Source organism: Neopsephotus bourkii, unplaced genomic scaffold (assembly GCF_033783945.1).
Source record: "Neopsephotus bourkii isolate Nb327-2 ecotype Australia unplaced genomic scaffold, CSIRO-AGI_Nbou_v1 NB_1740, whole genome shotgun sequence".
Classification (NCBI taxonomy): Eukaryota; Metazoa; Chordata; class Aves; order Psittaciformes; family Psittacidae; genus Neopsephotus; species Neopsephotus bourkii.
The window spans coordinates 510,899-531,121 of NW_026902214.1; the positions used below are offsets into that span (position 1 = coordinate 510,899).

Consider the following 20,223-nt stretch of genomic DNA (forward strand, 5'->3'; position numbering starts at 1 on the left):
TTTTTTTAGATATAAGTGTATAAGGAGGGTAGGCAGGCATGTAACAGCAGACTTGATTACACAGACCTATAAAAGGCATCTGCTGAATTAGTCCATGAGGCTGTTGTTAATGCCTAGACAACCATACTGGGAAAAAGAAACCCAGAAAAACAACAAAACAACAAATAAGCCTACCCCAAAACAACAATCTAGAGCAGATGCAGAGAAAAACTGCTTAAATGCTATGGGAATAAAATATTTATCTTTTTTACCAAAACAAAAAAGAATGTGACCTCTTTAGGCTGCCAGATTGGAAAAGAAATCCCTTTAAAATTCATACACTGAGGGGAAAATCTGCCCATTCATTTTGTGTTTCACCTGCACTACCAGAAGCTGAAGAATGAAGGCAAAAGTAGAAACTGAACACCTGGGTGGAAGAGGAGAAAGTGAGTTACATGCAGGGAGAGGAATATCCAGGCATGAGGTGAAAGTCGTGTGATGAGAAGAAGGGAATTCATATCAAGCAATATTTTTATTTAAATTAGTTCTGTATTTGGTGCTTATATGATGTAATAAACTGTCAGTCCTATAAATATATGTGTAGAGACCACTGAAACAAGCATCTGTTTTCCATGGCTGGTATGTCTAATAAAAGTTGACCTGTACTGTCTGGGAAGCAAGACACTTGTCTCAATAACAGACAGTACATTTCTTTGGCACAAGACAAGTGATTGCAGTGGGTGAGTTAACATGAGTGAAAGAGTCCTGTTTATAATAACTCAACATGAGGGCATTTATCTTTCTCTTTTCAAGAAATTTTGCTAAAGATAGTATTCCACCAAACAACTTCAACTCTAAGCTCTGACTTTTCTTAGTTTAGGAGTTTGGTTTTGTTACCTGGACCAAATAAAGAGGTTTTAAAATAAGATTCAAGAGCCTAAAATAATTTTAAGTCTTGTGAATGACATTCCAAGGATATTTTGCAAAGTACGTCTGAAAATACAGTCTTTCATACTCTTTATTTGAATTGTTTTACATTATCTTATGTAATACTATGGCTTTGCATACTGTAGCTCAGCAACCAGAGGCATATTCTCCATGATAAACCTTAAAATCAGAAATGCAGACTCATACAATTTTTCCTTTAGACCAAGCCTTAATATTGTAATTTTGAGATGTAATGTTTAAAAAATATGGTGGTGTTTTTTAATCTGCTGAATGTCTTTCATTGGGTTGTTTAAGAAAGTAGATGGCAAAGATGAGTATTCACAATAACAAAAGGTATGACAGAATCATAGATAACATAATGATGTGGAAAAGTAATCAATATTAATCTTTAAACTGTTTTGTATCTGGTACAGACATCACATGGCTTGGGGGAAGAGGGAGGATTTCTTCTTCCAGAAGAGATTCTTCTTGCAGCATTTATGAAGTTTTCCTTGTTTTCATAAGGGTTTAGGTTTTTTTACTATCAGCTTCAGTGCTTCGTGATCTAAGATGAGCTAAGTACTCCCCAGTCTGTGTATGCATACTCTAAACAAGTAGTCCCCTTTTATAGCCTTATTTATCTGGGAACATTATACAAGTCTGATGTAAACAGAGAACTTGGGCATTCACAAAAATCGCTTATTAAAGAAAAATTGATTCAAAGCCCAGTAATAAGAGAGAAACTTAGCAGGAACTTCATAAAAAGTAGAGAAATTGTTTGTGTCCCAGTAATTCCTTTTCAAACTTTCTATTACTCTCTTCTGTCAGATATTCATTAGGGACTGTAGTGGTAGGACAAGGGGTAACATGTTCAAACTTAAATAGGGGAAGTTTAGATTGGATATAAGAAAGAAGTTCTTTACTGTTAGGGTGGGGAGGCACTGGAATAGGTTGCCCAGGGAGGTTGTGAATGCTCCATCCCTGGCGGTGTTCAAGGCTGAGTTGACAGAGCCTTGGGTGACATGGTTTAGTGCGAGGTGTTCCAGCCCATGGCAGGGGGTTTGGAACTAAATGATCTTTAGGTCCTTTCCAACCATAACTATTCATGATTCTATGATTCTATATATATTTTCTCCACTGTGATGTATAGAGTTTACTCTTTCTAGAAAACTTCAGTTCTGCTTCTAATATTGGATCTCACATGATCATTGTAGATGTCATGGATTCTGTTTTTCATTTAGGTGGCACAAATTGTCAGCTAAAGGTCTTTAAACTGATTGAAAGTCATCTCTTAAAAGATGCTAGAGAATCAGTGTTGGTTTTTCTTCACTTCCTGATGTCTTGCTTCTAGTCTGATTTTAGATTTGCCTTCTGGTAGTCTTTTGATAAAAAGGTATGAGCTGATACAGTTGAAATTAAGCTCTTAGTTTTTATGTCTTAAACTCCTACCTTGTTCATGAAAGCTGACTTGCAAGATTGTTTTGATACTCCTGGAGTGTCTGTCTGACTCCGTCCTGGTTTCAGTAAGGAACTGGTCTCCTGATTATCTCTGGTGTATGCATGCTAATTTTTTTTCTGAGCTCTCTCCTATAATGAGAATTAGGATTCGTTTTGAGAGGATATTTGCACGTAGTTGACACATTCAGCTTTTCTGCAGTATCTGGATATGGGGCTACATCATATGTGACTCTGCCAAAGACAGTGTGAAGACATGCTTCATGCTGCGTCACGCCATAGAAGTACCTCACTGGCCAGATCTATGTGAATGTAGCCAGCTCAGTTCAGAAGGACAGCTCTCTGCATGTGGGTACATGTCAGGACCTGGGACTTGGTCCCTGGAGTGATCTAAGAATGTAACAGTAGTACCAGTGATTTAAGGAGATCTTTCAGTTCTACATTCCTGACTGGCAAAAAATATAGGCACTTGTATGAGCAAACTTAGCAATTCCAATCATGAATATCCTTAATACAGGTATATGAGATACAGATACAATGTCTGTGTAGGAAATGAGTCCAGTTATCCAGGCTAAGATGTGACATTTTCCACTGATAACTTTTTGCAGTGCAGTTCAAGTTGAGTTAAATGCCTCCAGTAAAACATAGCACAGATGTTTTCTCATATATGTGACAAATTTTTCATTGGATACATAAAAATAAATGGATGATACTGTTTTGTTTTCCAATAGAATTCTAACAATTATTTCATGCATGTGTAATGTATCTAACTTAGTTTACTGTTTTATTAAGGTCTTGGCATTGACAACAGGACGTCTTTACCACAGAGCAATTCTCCATGGGATGACTCATATTTCAACATATCCATGCATGCAGCAATCCGACATGGAAAATGGAAGTTACTAACTGGATATCCAGGTAATGAAGTAACTCCTTTTTGTACAGTATATCACATCTCCCACCTGCCCCAAACACAGTTTTAATACTATTTAATGTATGCTCATTTCTTTTAGCTATTCTGCTAATTTCTCAGGTTTTTGATCACATGCAAAAATCTAGAAGGGACACTTCTAAAATCCAAATGACATATTATGTCAAGTTGGAAGGGACCCATGATGATCATTGAATCCAAGAAGCAAGTCCACTAAATTAATTGATATGAAATTAAGCGACATAGACTTTTGAATCTCAATGGTGCAGCTTTTTTGTATAAAGAGGACTCATGTATAGGTAGCCCCGGACTAGAGATACTCTGGTGCTGGAATAGAGTTAAGGAATGCAGCAACAGTCACTGCCAGTGGCTTGTCAAAGGACCTAGTGAATTCATTGATTGCAGTATAACTTTTATGTCTCCATACTGCTGCACTGTATCTGAGAATTAACCCCTGGTCTGTTCCTCTTTCTGCAGGCTGCAGTCATTGGTTCCCTCCACCATCTTTGTTCAATGTGTCAAGGATTCAGTCATCTGATCCACCAACAAAGAGACTTTGGTTATTTGATATTGTTCATGATCCTGAAGAGAAAAATGATTTGTCTGAAAAACACCCTCATGTAGTAGAAAAATTGCTCTCACGGCTTCAGTATTATCATAAACACTCAGTGCCTGTGTTCTACCCCGATGAGGATCCCCACTGTGATCCAGCAGCAACTGGGGCTTGGGGTCCTTGGGCATAGTGCACAGCACCTCATCCTGCAGAACAAGCCCGTAGCAGAGCCTGGTTTATGGGCTCAGTGTCCTTGTCACATATTTCTTACCTTGTTTGTTAAACTATTACTTATTGTGAGCTCATGCTTTGAGTAATCTAGTAATTTTTACTCTTAAGATGTGTTAGGAATCTCATTGCAGTCTTTGCCCATTCTCTCCTCCCAGTTGTGTGTGAAATGTTGTTTAAATTATAAATCTGTTGTTCAAATACGCATTGTCCAGAATATGCTTTTAATGAAGAAGGAAAAATGTTGCTTCCTTCCCTGAAAGAGATTGTTTCTCTTAAAAAGCTGCAACAGTCATGGCATCAGGGACATCCAGAATGCATTCATGTTGGGGAATAAACTGAATTTTGTTTTCATGTTTGTCCAGCAGACAAATTCTATTGGAAGAGGTTATATATCTGTAAAGAACAGGAAAAAAAAAAAACACCTAATAGCTGACATAATAACTTTTGCGCATATAATGCACCTCTGTCTAGAAAAGAAAACAGATGGAAATCTCCAACAGAAAAATGAAACAGACAAAACCAAAAAACACCTCCCAGAATACAGAAAAATGAAACAGACAAAACCAAAAAACACCTCCTAGAATACAGCAAAATCTCATCTATCACTATTTATATCACTGTTTATATATCAAACTGGAGTAGAGAGTAGTGGTCAACTGGACGGTCAGGTAGAGGGATCTGGACAATCTGAAAAAATGGGTGAACAAAGACTTCATGAAATTCAATAAAGGCAGAGTCCTGCACTTGAAGTGAGGTGCCCCCATGCAGGAGTACATACTGGCCTATGACAGGATAAAAAGGTGTGGGTTTTTTCAGGGAAAAATTCAAAGTGTCTTGCTGGATAATAAATACAACAAGATTTGCCATGCGCTCTATGGATGAGAAAGGCCAACCACATGCCGTTCCGTATAAGCAGGACTGCAGCCAGCACATTAGTGTTTATTCCTTTCTAGCAGCATAGCATCACATTTTGGGTTTCCCTGTATAAGAGAAGTATAGACAAATTGGAGTGAGTCTAGTGGACCACCATGAAGATGCTCAAGAGGAGGAGAGCAAATGAGGGGAGGCTAAAAAGATTGGTTAGTTCATGCTGGAGAAGAAAGACAAATGGGAAACTGCTATCCTCATCTATGTAATGGGAGAGCATAAAGATTAAACCAAACTCTTCTCAGAGATGCACTAAGATGAAAAGCACACAGGGAACATGTGGAGTTATGGTTCAATGTAAGAAAAAAGCCATCACACCATGAAGGGAATAAGGGAAATAACGGAACTGCAAGGCTGTGGCACCCCTATCCTTGTAGATATCCACTCCTTGGCTGGAGAAGACCCTGAGCAATGTGATCTATCCCTGTAGTTGAATTGAAGTTGGCCTTCCTTTGATGGTAGTGATGAGGAACAACCAAGTGGCCTCCAAAGGGCCCTTTCTGCATGAATTATTCAGTAGTTTTATGATGAACAAAGCCTTACTTTTATTGCCTGCTTAGTGAGTACCCATTCTGCTCATATTTTGTTACTTTATTACCGTAACAGAGACCGTATCCTGAAGTGCATTCTGAGCCATGAAGAAACCAGGCCAAGCAACATTTCTCGATTACTCATCAAATTGATGCAAGATCAACCCACCAGCTCTCTTAATGTCTCAAATCTTGAGTCTGGCAAGAGTTCTGATACTGCTTCTCAGTGTCCTTAGCCAAGTTTTCAGGCTGCAGAGCTCTAGCTGTCACCCTCTTCAGAAACTAGGGATCTAATTCCCTATTTTCTGGCTCCAGGACCAATTCCTATAAACTGTGCTAAAAATTTTGTACACCTTTTCCCAGTTTTTCTTCAGAAGACCTGTGATAATTGATAGCGAACAGATTTGTGAAGAGACAGACTTGGCAGAATATGTGCTTTTTCTTTTTCTTTTTTTTTTTTTAATACAAAGATAAAGCATAGAAAATATGAAACTTAAGAAAATCGAAAATGCATGTAGAAAATGAAAAGAAATTCTTGCTTTCCAGCACAGCTGATTATCCATTACACTGTCTTAATCCTAGCTTGCCTTTTCCACCATTGATGTTTTCCTACAAGAAGTGAAGCCAAAGCTCTCCAGAAACTTGTTCAGCTCTTCATTTATTTCCCAAAGAATCTCATGTTTTTTTCTCTCCTTTGTCACTTCCACTCATTTATTTCAGTTTTTTTTCTATTCTGTTTCATTCACTTCCTTCAGCTTTGGAGGTGAGGATAGAAGAAAAACAGCTGGGAGGAAATAATTCTCCTATATAGTGGGTAAACATGTATTCTCCATGGTTTGGTTGGATGTGTTTTGGAACCCTGTTTCAGACCAAGGGTCAATATCCTTCTCCATTAATTCATTAAAAAAATGATGATTGCAGCAGAATATGACCAAGACAAGCATATCTAAGAAGCTGTTCAGATTGTCCCTCATCTTCTACAATGACCGCTCAGAGCCCCAGAGATTTCACTTCTACGTATTAAGCTGCCTTCAGTTTTTTCTTCTATGAGGTTGCACAACTTTTCCACTGGGGTCTTTGGGCATAGTGCATTACCTTACAATACCTTGTAAACTGTTGATATTCACAAAATTGCACATTTCTGCAGCTTAACTAGACATCATGTGAAGAATCATCCGTTTGTGACCTGCCTCCAGACAAAACATATATGCTGTAACAGCAGCTTTTCTATACTACATTCGACATTCTATATTCTACAATAGAACTCTTACAGCTTTACATTTAGCAATTTTAATATTAACCAGTATCTTTAAAACATCAAAAAAGAATGTACATGTTTTGCAAAGGTAGTCTCCAAACTGACAACCTGATCACCTCTCCTGTTTCACAAAACATATTCAGGTTTTTCTTTCTGCCTGTGTACATTTATACAACTGCTCAGATTCTAGGTAAGACACAGCTCATGCAGAGGCCTGATATGAGTGCTGGGAGCAGTGCCACCAAGTTGAGGTGAAGGCAACATGTAGGGAGCCCACAGGAAGGGCCAAAGTTCGTTACACAGCCGTTATCACTTGCAGTTTGCTGTCTCCTGCAGCCATAACACCTTGCACATTGATTGTCTGGCAGCTCCTTCAGAACCCAATAACTTGTGGAAATGGTGTAGACCAAACTTCTAGCTAGAAGGCGTAGATACATCAGCATAAATACCCAGAAGCATATCCAACAGCAGCCAGAGTGCTGAGGCTTTCATGCTTCCTGCTGTAATACAGGGAAGGCCTGCACCATGACAGAGGAAAGATGAGCACTCTTATCATCAGCTAGGTAATATTTTCTTCTAGATGCATGAATTATGAGTCATGAATTAGACAGCTTGTGAGTTAGAAGCCTTGTGAATTAAGGGATGAATTAGTGAATTTACATGTTAGACTAATCTGTACAAAGGGGATTGAGGCCTTGTTTCATGTGTTTTTCTTTTCTAATGAGTTCATAAGATAATCGACAGAGTATGTTGTCCTGCAAATTTGAGAGATCCAAATGGCCAAGACAGTTGTGGCTGTGGAGTGTGGTAACATTTCACTTCTGAGCTTTGAAGTTTTTTGTGTCATAAATGAGTATCAGGCTCTTGTTATTTGCTGACCATAGCAAGGGATGGAAAATGTAAGCCATAAAATCTTTTTATAAGCTACTGCATAGCCTTGATAAAGCTCACATCTTCTTTCAGTAGTTCTAAAGAAAACCTTCACTGTTTTTCTCTTTCCTAATTATTGTGGTTTGCTTATTTTATACCAATGTAATGATTTATGCTAGTTTATAACTTCCTTGTTATGTGCAACTCCAAGTTTTATATTCTAATTTTCTGAAGCATATAGTTAGTAACATATAGTTAGAATATGGGAGTCTGAAAAGTCATATCACCCTGTACAAATTTTAGAGTTACTAGTTTTGTACATTATGCATTAATGATACAGGTTGGCCTTCAAATGACTTTTTGAAATGAATCATCCGAATATGAGAATTTTCATCTGTCTAGTACCCCATTCCTCAGTTGTTCAGAATGTGTTGGTTAATGTACTCTTGCAATCAAAATGCAGAGGGAGAAGTTAACAGCCATTTCCCAGTACATAAGGCAAGTAGATACACTGAATTTACATTATTCGCACTCTTGAAAGATTTGTCTGGTTTTTTTCATAGTGCATATTTATTTAGTACTCTGTCTACACAAGCAAACATGTACAACTAGAAAGCTAACTTTTTTAGTCAATATCCGCATGTAACATTTTAGTTTGTAATAGCAGTTACAGGATGTGGCTGCCATAATAACGAGGGACTGGACATGGGGGTGGGGGGAAATTTCTGCCCTACGTTCCTCTGTGTCCTTCATCATTTGGCACTCATATTACATGAGGAAAAATGCTTGCTTACCAACAAAAGCGAAAACTTTTGTTAATGATATTTTTCATGCAGGTACTATTCTTTTTATGTTGATACCTTATTTCATGGGAGGAAAAAAAAACCCAACCATCAGCTAACTTGTACAAGCTCAGGTAACTGATGTGTTTGATGCTCTCATCAATGTCAGCTCTTTGGCTAAAGTTAGACGAATTAAAGAATGTCTAATTTTAATTTCAGAGGTAAGCAGAGGTTTTGTATGTTCTCTTTTTTCCGTCTGCATTTTAATATCTTGCTGATATTCTAGTTCATATAATTTATCTATGAGGAAGAGACTGTGACATGTCATTGTCTTGTGAAGGTATCAAATTCACCTTCCATTTCCTCTTGTTTTGTTTTTAAATCCAAGGATTCGTTATTTTCTCAGCTACAGTAATTTTTAATTTTCTTAGCTACATGTAATTGTTTATTTCCTATTTTTTGTTTCCGTGGGTGGTCCTTCATAAAGTATTTTAATTGAACTGGGTTAGGGAAAAAAAACATCTGGCTGACACGTTTGGGTTGGCATCTGCAAAGAGTTGTATACTGTTCAGTTGTTTCAAATTGGGAAACAAAGAATTCTTCTAAATTTTGTGGTTACTTGAGTAACATTAAAAAGTGCAAGCATTTTGAACTCTCCAAATAAAACTTCATTTCATCCCTTTCCAAGTTAAGATTCATACTTAATCTAGCAGACATCTGAGAATTTTGAATTCACAGGTCTTTATTTTTATATTATGAAATGATTTAAGCTTCAGAAAAGTAACAAAGTTAGGGAAGAATGCTGACACTGGCTACTCATTTTTCACTGCTTATTTACAAAAAGATATACACAAACAAGGAAGGGGCTATTTTATAAGCAAACCAGAACATCTGGACCTGTTCTTGAGCCAAAGGCCCTATATTCAGCCTGGAAAGAATTTGTTCACCTTTCCTAAAGCTGATAAATGGTCTTGGAAGAAACTCTGAGTTTAATTGTCTTCAGAATCTCTGAACAGGAGAACCCAGAGTTTAAACATTTGTGATGTGTGTGAATTTGAAGCTCTGCTGGCAGTCCCTCTTGGCTCTGTGAATACTGACAAAATGGTTTAATGGTAGTAAAGCTACCATGGATATTCCCAAGCTTTTCCATGTTTTCTTCAAGAAGCAGTGAATAAGCTTACAGACAATCCTATTAGACCTGTGGCACCCTGTTGCAGACTTACCAAAGAGTCATGATGGAAGGAGTGATAGCAACAGAGCCACTGATACAGCATTTGTGATGGAGTCTGGCAAAGAATGGCATGCCGTCTCTATGTGTATCCATGTTGTAGTCCTAAGGGCAGGGAAATCCAAATGAGAAATAGGCAAGTGAATCACAAAACACAGAATTCTAAAAGTCTAAGTGAAAGAAAATTTGTCAAAGAAAGAATATATAAAGTCAATCAATATGTGGTGATCTACCGTCTAACCATAAGTGTGTGCTGTGCTTAGGCATTTTCAAGGTGTGACAGCTGTCAAGGGAGAATTCATTTTCCTGCCTATCTGCTCTTTTGGCATCTTACTGCAGGCCCCCCTCTAACTGGACCCTGAGACTGTGTCTCTCTCATAACTTTAACGTTAGCTCTGATGTGATGAAGGGGTCAGAGGACCCTTTCTACAACCCAGGCCTTCTCTTGGCAGCCTGTTTGCAGCCCCACCCTAAGCAGACCCATAGGTTTCATGTCTCTCTAGTTTCTCTAGCTATAAATACACTGGGGTTTGTAATAGGAAAGTAGTGCTTTTGCTAAAAGAAGGCAAAAAACCTACAAATTCTAAGTTTGAGGGGGTTTTAATGATTTGGGGTTTTGTTGTTGTTGTTGTTTTGTTTTTTTGTTTGTTTGGGGGGGTTTTTGTGGGTTGTTTTTTTTTTCCCCAGCAGGTTTTCAACTGAGTGCTTTAACTCCTTCAGCTTACTGTCTTTGTCAGCTGCAGGCAGTTGTCTTGAATAGATTTCAGGTTTGGTTATTTGGGAAGGTCACAGTTAAACATAAAGAGAGTTCTCTGGGGTCCCAAGCTACTTTTTCTGATTCCAGTGCTCTCACATGTCTTCTTCCAGTGCTGTATAGTTCATGTATGACCTCATCTACATCAAGTAGAACTGCTGCAAGGCACAGTAAAAACATTTGGGCAACAGAGCAGGCAAAATGAGTCAGCCGTCCAACCATGGATGGGTTCAGTGATGGCTCTTGTGATAATTGCATACTGTGGTTAGCAGAGGCAAAGAGGATGATGCATTAAGCTCTTGTTGCATTTGTGATCCCCCTGAGAGTGTTATTTTTGCAGGGTGACGTGGAGAGGGATTGGAAAGGTTGGTGATATATCTGCTGCCAAGTTTCAAAAGAGTGACTACCGGCTGCCATCATCAAAGCAGCTACAGGATGTTGATCCCCTAATTCTGGCCTAACTTAGTAGCAACAAAGGCAGCTATACTTTGTCTGCCGGACTATAGTTAGAAGAAAGCACAGTGAGTATCACTAGATTTGGATCTAAGGAATGCAGTGCTTATTTGGACAAGTCTTCAAAAGCCACAACAAGGTACTACACCAAAGCCACATTTTCAGCCTGCCAGATTCTGGCATTCAGGACAGTGATAAAAATAAAAGAGCTCTGTCTTACTTTGTGGCATGGATCTCATGATTTCTTCAAGCAAACAAGGAGTTAGAATGCAGTGAATACACATACATAGTAAGCTGTGTTTGGTATTCAGCAACGCTTGTTGAGTAGTTTTGGGCATAGAGCCCATGGTAAAGTATGGAAAAATTTGATCAGGACATCTGTGGCCTGTCAAAATCATTTCATGATATATACAGTTCTGCCAGGAACATTATTTGATGGCCCTATTAACTGAGGATGTTAGAGCATTTCTTCATTCTGTACGTTCTCCCAGCACAGTTGTGAAGTAGGAGTCATCAATTTTTATCTGATACAAAGCTATGAAATGGCTTATGCAAGGACATCTGAGCCTTAAGTTACACTTATATTTGTCCTGTTTCACTGGGAAAAAAATTTAACAGGTCTCTTTGGATGATGAGAAGATGAATCTTGAGAACATTAAATCAGAGGTTTTGCTTCATATCTAGCAGACATACTGGCAGTTTCAGCTTGACTCTACTTAACTCTCTGTAACAAATATATGTATTTTTTCTGTCTAGATTGCAGTCCTGGCAGTTCTGTAACTCCAAACTCTTTTCTCAATGTTGTCCACCAGTGTGGGGTTATCCATGAAAACTGTAATTTTCTGGAGGATCATAATTTTTTCCCTTCTGCCCTGTGTATTAGTGATGAGGAGTGTTTTTAAAAGGCTGTGAAAATCATGATAACTGCCATCCCAAGAATACTGCTGCCCTGTAGGTGGCCCTTTAGATGTACTGAATTTTAATTTTAATTCTTGTCCCCTTTGCTTTGTTTTCAAGTATTATGTGTTGTAAGTCATACCTGATTGATAAAGCAAGCTCTGTAATAATCCCAAGGTGGCTGTTAGTCTGATCTGGTCTCTACCACCATAACACCTCTCTTCCTCCCCCACTCCAGCAATGACATGTTGTAGAAACAAAGTCATTCTCCTGCCTTTCCAGATCTGTTTTTGCTTTACTCCATAATGAAGACAGCATGGTCATGGTATATTAAACAACTGGATAAGAGCAACATATACATTGCCTTTGTTCTGCTTCTAGCTAAAGCTCCAAGACTAATTCAGTGGAGATGTCTGGCTAAGAATTTGCTAATACTTTTCTTTTGCTGTAAATTCAGCCTAAAAAAAAAATATAAAAATCCAGAACTAAATAGCACTGTCGTTGGCTGAATAAAAATAGGCACATTTATAATATCAAGGAAGACTTACGAAAATATCCCAGATGGATTTTTAAAAATGTAGGAGGGAGTAAAGTAGAACAATTGCATTTCTGTTTACATTTGGCCCACTCTGAAGAAACATCTAGAGAAGTGAGTGACTGAGAAATTTTCTCTTAAAGACAGCAGGTATAAGGTGTCTAAAATTCCTTTGATTTACAATTGCTTGTTAACAACAGGATTTTTTGGTAATTATTTCTGCCCTCAATTATCCCCCACAGGGATTTAATGTACATTATTTTATGTGGAGAAGTTTTTAGGATTCACCCTTTTTCTGTATTTATTTTATAAGGAAGAAAAAGCCACCGTTTAGTAAAAAAATGGCTAAAAGTAAATTTATGTTTAATCATTACCACTAAAATATAGAGAACATTTTCTTACAAAAAGGAAGATTTTTTAATGCAAATGTTTATTTATAGCATGAAATAAATTTGCAAAAACCCCATCTTTCTGGCTGTAAAGAATGAGTGTATTGTTAAGAAGCAAGCCTAATTATTAACACGCAAATATTTTTGAGGATTTTTATACTGTGCAATTAATAATACATTTTATGTGTAAATTGTGACATAAAATATATATGAACCCAATCCAGACACCAAATCCAAACAAAGCAAGCTTCTACTTTACCTAAGTTTGTAGTACATCTACATTTCACATTTTGGGACTCTGGTTCTAAATATGAAGGTGAGATTCCTCAGTGCATTAGCACCTGTTTTTCTCAGAAGCCGTAATGATGCTGAGACCCTGCTATAACAACATTCTGTAAGAGCCATTCTTCTTACGTCCTATAGAAGTGTATTTGTAAGCATTACAAGCTGCTAGCTGAAGCTGATTTTTCACTAGCAGCCACCATCCATCCTTTTACTTAATGTGATTTAATAACATTTGTTTGATGGTTTGTTCAAATTAAGTAATGGCCTGTTCTTATAGGTTAGTACTGGTTTTATCCATAGTTTGTTTTCACTGTGCTTTGCATAACTGTACTGCTCATGTGCATTAAAAAAAAAAAAAGAAGAATACTTGTTTTCACCCTAAACATTAGCCAGGCCATAAGTGACTATAATACATTGATAATCATTGAAACTCTAGCTCCAGTACAGATCTGGCATTATATAACCACATAATTCTCAGTTCAAAAACCTTTGATTCTTGTTTGCAGATAGATTTTTATTTGTTGTGGAATCATGGGCTTATTTTGAGCAGTAATCCAAAAACGTGCTGACAGCTGTTACCCTATGTCAGAGTTTGAAAAAGAGAAACTTACTCTCTCAGCTAATAATGCTCTAAGTTTTTAAGTCTATGCATATTACAAACACTTTATTCTTATCTAAATGTAAATGTTGTTATAGTTTTTTTTGATTTTCAGTCTTTAATGTTAGCTAGATATGACTGCAGAGAAAGATATCAAACATACATTTATTCATAGAACTTCAGGTTTCAAAAAAGACTCTCTAAATTAGAAACTATCATTAATAAAATTTACTGCCTTGAAAATGTTATAATCTCAATTTGCTCATCCTTCTGCTCAAAAAGCTGGAAATTAAAGAAGTTATTTCATAATGATTAAATGACAGTTATAAACCCTAGAAAGAAATATATGCTTAAGAAAGAATTTTCGTTTTGGTAGACTCATAATAAAGCCTATACAGACAGAGCCCAGTAAATCTGGTAGGTTTCTATAGTTCTAAAATGGGCTTAATTTAGCTTTATGTTGCTGCTTAGAAATCAAGTTCTAAAAAGCTGTAACAGTGGCTACTGTTATTTCCCTTAGGATCTGAACAAGGAAAACCAATGTTTTCTGGTCAGCAGCAGGAATTCCACTTTGTAATCTGACACTCTTCATTCCTCTCCTCTCAAAGGCAGTAAACCAAAAAAATTAAAGGCAGAACAGATTTTCAAATCGTGTAGCATTTGCAAATCCTCACGCACCTTTAATGATTTGTTGGCATGTACAAACTGAAAGCTTCATGACCTGGCCTTTCTCTTGTTAGTTCCTGCTCTTGTCACATCATCTAGTTATGCATGTTTCACTGAGGATTCATGCTTCCATGTTTCTCTGATTACAGACCTAGTATTCCAAACTCTTGACAAATAAGAATCATAGAACTATTTTTTTCACTTCTGGTTTCTAGCAAGTGTGTGGTGCTAGCATGCTTCTGCATATTTATGTGGCAGTAACAGTTGGATTTTTTCATGCTTAAAGTGAGTAACTCAACTGTAGTCAGTCTGTAATTTCTGTCTGAAAGACTTTTATTTCTCTGCCAGTTATATGGGCATGGTTAAGGCCAGCTATACAATTTAAAATCAGACAATAGTTTGTGAGCACAGTATGTCTTTCCAAGCACACTTCTGTCCTAACGGTGCATACGCCTGCTCATCCAGTGATCACTGGCTGTGGGACATGGTTGTAGCACACTGGATAGAGCAAGCACATTGCCATACAGTTTTACTTAGTAGAATCATAGAATCATAGCATGGTTTGGGTTGGAAGCGACCTTAAAGATCATCTAGTTCCAACTCCACTGGCACAGTTAGGGACACCTTCCACTAGACTAGGCTGCTCAGAGCCCCATACTGCTATCATTTCTCTTTACTCATCTTTCTGTGATGCTATGAATGATGGCTATATATTTTTACAACTGTCATTGAAAAATCCATGGACTCTGGACTAAGTTAACTATTTGCTTTGGCTGCTAGCTGTCATTCAGGATTTGTTCAGGTTCCTTTTGGTGTCTGTACACCCTCTGACTTAATTAGAAGACCTCAATGTTATTTGAAGAAGTCTGATTATTTACAGCTAAAAACTTATCAAGCATGACACAAGCTACAAACTCAGCTGGAGCTGTATAAACTTCCATAAGACTTGTTTGTAGTAGGAACAAGTGTAGTAATGAGAGCTGTATTAGGAAATCTCTGGTGGTTGTTCTCTGTGCTCTCAATATAAGTGCTGGACTTTATCCATGTATATTGAATTTATGCATCCTTAGTCCCTTTTGTGACACATCTGTTAAAGATGTTTTTGAAGATATACTGATTTTGAAACATTTCTTAAAACTGTATTATTTGCTGGACTTACATAAGAAATTCTGGAAAGTCTAGTCCTGCAGCTAGAAGATACTTCTCTGAAAATCATAGCAAGGTTTTGGTGAATTCCTATACCCTGAGTTTGAGTACATCCCCATAGCTGACACCTTTGGTGTATGACATTTAGCTTGGATCCACATCCCAACAGTCACAGAAACTGTTCATGTAAATTAGAGAAATAAAAACCTACACATTTCTGTATGTTTAAGGATGTTGCCACAGTAAATTCCAGCAGAATTACTTTATGCTCACAGGAAACGGTGTGGGTATTGTTTATTGTCACTTTTATCTGTGAATGTTATATAGCTGAAATTTACACATTGCCTACAAAGCTGGAAGAGGTTTAGAAGATAATACATTGGCAATTACGACACCCTGTTCTTAATGGGTCTGCCACCATAGACTTTCTACACCACCTTCTGAAATCAGCTGCTGGAAGGAAGGAACACGTGCAACAGCAGTTCCTCTGTATCTTGCTAGTTTCTTCCTTGTGGGAAAACATTGCATAAAGCTGAAGTACTTTCAAGTAACTATTGATATTTACTAATAATTTTTTTTATTATTTCTAAATTTGTCACAGGCAAGAATAAAACTCTGGTCAGAAGGTGTCACTTAACTACATCAAATGAATGCAACTGCACCTAATTGTTGCAACTGCTTCTTTTTCCCACACTGTTGTTTTATTTTTTTAAACTTCAAAGTCTCCAAATTCCTCCTGATTGATACAATGATATTTTAACAATGTCTTTGTTGTGTGCTGCAATCAGAAAAGTGCTAATCCCTTGAGGAATCTGTCAGAGCTGTGGGAATCTTCCAGCCACAATTGTATCTCTATCACAAATGTGATGATATTGGCAACTTCAGCTGAGTTGATAGGTGCGCTGTTGTTGTTGAGGGTGGATTATAGCAACTTTCTCTATTGACTCACAAGTCTAAGGGTCACTCATTTATGCATTCTTCACTGTCTCTGGTAAGGGTTTCTTTGGTACAGTTCTGGAAGATGTTATGGATATAAATGGCTGCTGTATTTAAACAAAGAAGGACTAAACAGAAAAACTGAAAGGAAAAGCCAACAGGAAATCCTAATTATATAGTTAAAATAAAATTACTAGAGAAAAGGAAAAAGTGGATGGTGAATTGTAATCACTGAAACAATTTTAATGGTGCACTAACAGCATAAGAAAGAAATTTTTCATTTTTTTTTAGCTTGAAGATTGAGAAAAGCAAAGCAATGTAAAGGCGTTGAATGTAATTCCACTTACTGTACAACCATGATACCCCAAGCCTTCTGTTTGCTTTTTAAATTGTTTACAAGTTATTTCAGCTGAATAATGTTTGGTTTTCTTTCACAGTTTCTAAGCACACAATAATTCTATTGTAAACTAATTTTGGGGCCACAGGACATTGCAGATGATTCATTAAATGCCTAAACCTCCTTATATTTATTCAGTTTTTGGGTATCTGTTCCAAGCCATTATTATAATTTGTTCAAATTCTGGCATGTACCATCTATTTCTCTGGTAATAAACATGGTTTCCCCAAGTCCATGGAAAAAAAAATACTGTTTTTACGGTTCTTCTTCTTGCTCTAGATTTATGTAGGAAAAATTGAAGATACTGTCATTCAGTTGGTCTAGCAGACCTGTGATATGCAGAGTACTTGCTGAATTTTACTTTATATGACCAGACTACAAAGAAATAAATCCTGTTTGGTGTTGTTTGGTTGGTTGGCTTGGTTTTTTTTAAAGGGGGTGGTTAACTTTTTCTGACTACAATAGTACTAATGGAAGTTCAGGGCCATAAAAGTTCTTTTATTTATTTGAAAGACAAGAGAAAAGAGAGACCTTCATTTGTTTTACTGTTTATACGCTACCTGGGCTCCCTGAAGTCCACTTGGCTTACAGTTTCAGAAAGACCATGATTTGGCTCTGAATCAGATGTTTCAATAAAATCTGATAGCCAAAACCACAAGAATCTAACTCATTAGATATGGTGACCATTCCAAAATATGAATCCACAAGACTGGTATACACACAGTGAGCAGAGGACATGCATAAAAGCTTCTGCTGTACCCTTAGATTAGGGTTGTGTTAAATTTGCTGCTGTTACATCACTGGGAAATATGTGGTCTGCCATAGAAGATCGGGTTGCTTTGTTTGCTGTTCCAAAGCCAGAATATATATTTCGTATATTAATAGTGGCTTTAATTCTAATTTTCACTGTGTAGTACTTGGTCTTACACTGCTGCATGGAACCACTTATTAATGACCTTGCACCATCTTCTGTCTTCCCACAGCACTCAGAATGTCCCTGCCCTGCTGTGAATTCCCAGACAAAACATGATGCTTCCCCTTATGGAAGCAGAAAGGTCTAATTCTGCTTAGTTTATTAAGTTATACTTCTAATTTTCTTCTTTAGCAATTTCTCCAAGGGCTGTCTCAACAATTTGTAACCAAATGTGACTACCAGGAAAGATTACCAACTGAATTAATCAGTATACATGTTGAAATATGATTTTTGCTTACTTGTCATTCAGTAAGCAAATGTGCCTACAACTTTCTTGTGCAACCATCCCCCAAATACAAAATAAGAAAAAGCTGGAAAAAGACTCTTAAAAGAAATAGTACTAAATAAAATTTGCCATTTTCTTAAAACTAACCTAACAAAAACATCTATTTCAAAGGTTACAATGGCATAGTTAGCCAAGTTTATTACTGTACAGTGATGAGCACCATATTATTTTGTGAACTATAGCTGATGTACTGTATAATTATTGAATTTGTCTATGATGCCAAGACCTATGGTGTATGTAATAGCTAAGTAAGAGTATTATACAATGAAGCTGCAGTTTCTATTATTTTGTCTTTGCATGTCATAATTATCTTCACTCACTACAGCTCTTTTCAGATGTTTTGGTATTGCAGGAAAAATGTGCACTAATGACTATGCAACCTACTCTTGGTCAATATGTGCTTCATTTTTCTCTAATTAGTTTCTTCCTTTTTCCTTTCTTTTGAGTGTATTAGCCCAATAATTATAATAATTAACAGGATTTACTCAGTTGTATTTTAATTCTCATTTCTTATTTCTTTTTCCTTATTATTCTCAATAATTACAGTGTTCTTGCAATATCAGTACCATCTGCAATGCAAAGGAAATACTGGGTTTCCAAGCAATTATTCTGATTCTATCTTATCAATTCAAATGCTGAAAACACAAATTCCTGTGACTAATCACTATAGTGATTCATTAATATTATCTCCAGTTAAGCTTTAATGTAGATCACTCATCACTTCTTGAAAAGCTAATATAATTATTACAGAGGAAAAAACATAAAAATGCAATTCAAAGTTTTCTACTTATACACAATGTATTTAAAAATGCAGCACGGCTTGCCAGCACTCAGCACATGACAGAATCTGGGAGAATTAAAGTCTGCTTTAGTGCTTGTAAGTGTGTGATCCAAGAGATCGCAAATTAACTGTCTTTAACAAGGATAGCTATTTTGGAAACAAGTTTTAAGCTGCAGTCAGAACTGACCATAGGAAGGACATAAGATGATTTGATTATTTTACAGACACAAGGCAATTGACTCATTAGAAGACAGGGTTACCACTGAACATACACAAATTCAAACTAGAGGCCTAGAATAGAAATCTGCATCCCTTGTAGTGAGGTAGCAATAATATTTACAGAGTAGATAATTTTAAGAGCTGTTTAAAAAAAGGCCTTTTTCTATGACAGCTACCAACCTAATTTAAATTGAGGATTCAAATACTAAGGTTCTTATAATGCGGTAAAGAGAAGCCTAAGTTAAAAATCCCAACAGATCTCTCATTCTAACAATACACAGATATGCACCTGAAGGGTAAATGAGCGATAAGACGAGAGGAAGTGTTACAAAATTGCTAGTCTTTATTTTAAAGGAAAGCTAAAGGTTGTAAGAAATACTTATATTAGCACAGGGCTGGATCTCTAAAAATTTTAACAGATGATAGTCCAGAATCCTCAACCTCTAGACCTGCAAAAGCTCCAATTTAGTTCTCATCTATTTACATTCTGATTTTCACATTCTTTTAGAGCTGATATAGAGATAGTATATAAAAAAAAGTTATGGATTCAATTTTCAGTGAATAATTGGAGAAGGACAATGCTCTCTACAGGGAAATGCCATAAATGTAATTATCAGGCTCCTTCAGCAGGGTTTTCTCAGTCATTATATCAATTTTTGAAGTTTGTTCTAGCCAGCATTCTGGTCAACACAGCACTTTATTGCTAAAAACCAGTAAGCTCAATTACATGGAATTTAAACCCCAAATTATCAGTGAATATGTTAAACATGGCTAAATAATAAATGAAAGCAATTATTAAGTTAAAATACAAAGTTAGAATTTTACAGAAATGCCATTTTTAATGAAAAATCACAATATTTTCAAAGCAGCTTCATGCAGCATGATGCTCTATGTGAGGACAAACACCTTAATGTGTTATATAAAAAATAAGAGTTCATTGCATTAACTTGACTTTATATTATTATTAAAAAAAAAAAAAAGAATTCCGTTGCTTTGTCATTAACAGCTTCAGGTACCAGAAAACCTGTAAGTGGGATGATACAAATTTTGTTGCTGCTTTTTTGTTTGGTTTTGATTTGGTTTGGCTTTTTTTTCTTAGGCTCCTGTTCAAGCTCTCTGAACAACTTCTGAGGTTGTTTCACATTCTTCAATGTGAAATTAGCAACTTTGCTGGTTTTAAGCAAACATTTTCTCACTCTTCCAAATTTATTCAGTATATGCTCCTTGATTGCACCTA

The 20,223-nt window shown here is 36.7% G+C and overlaps 1 protein-coding gene across 1 annotated transcript in view; it reads left to right on the forward strand.

The window, feature by feature from the left end:
• ARSB (arylsulfatase B) overlaps positions 1–4,427 on the forward strand; it is a 63,185-nt gene extending 58,758 nt beyond the window's left edge. Inside the window, exons 7-8 of the mRNA XM_061376835.1 lie at positions 3,154–3,279; positions 3,770–4,427. Coding sequence (XP_061232819.1) covers positions 3,154–3,279; positions 3,770–4,035 — 392 coding nt within the window. The 3' untranslated portion in view covers positions 4,036–4,427. The remainder of the gene's footprint in view (positions 1–3,153; positions 3,280–3,769) is intronic.
• Positions 4,428–20,223: the final 15,796 nt, after the last annotated feature.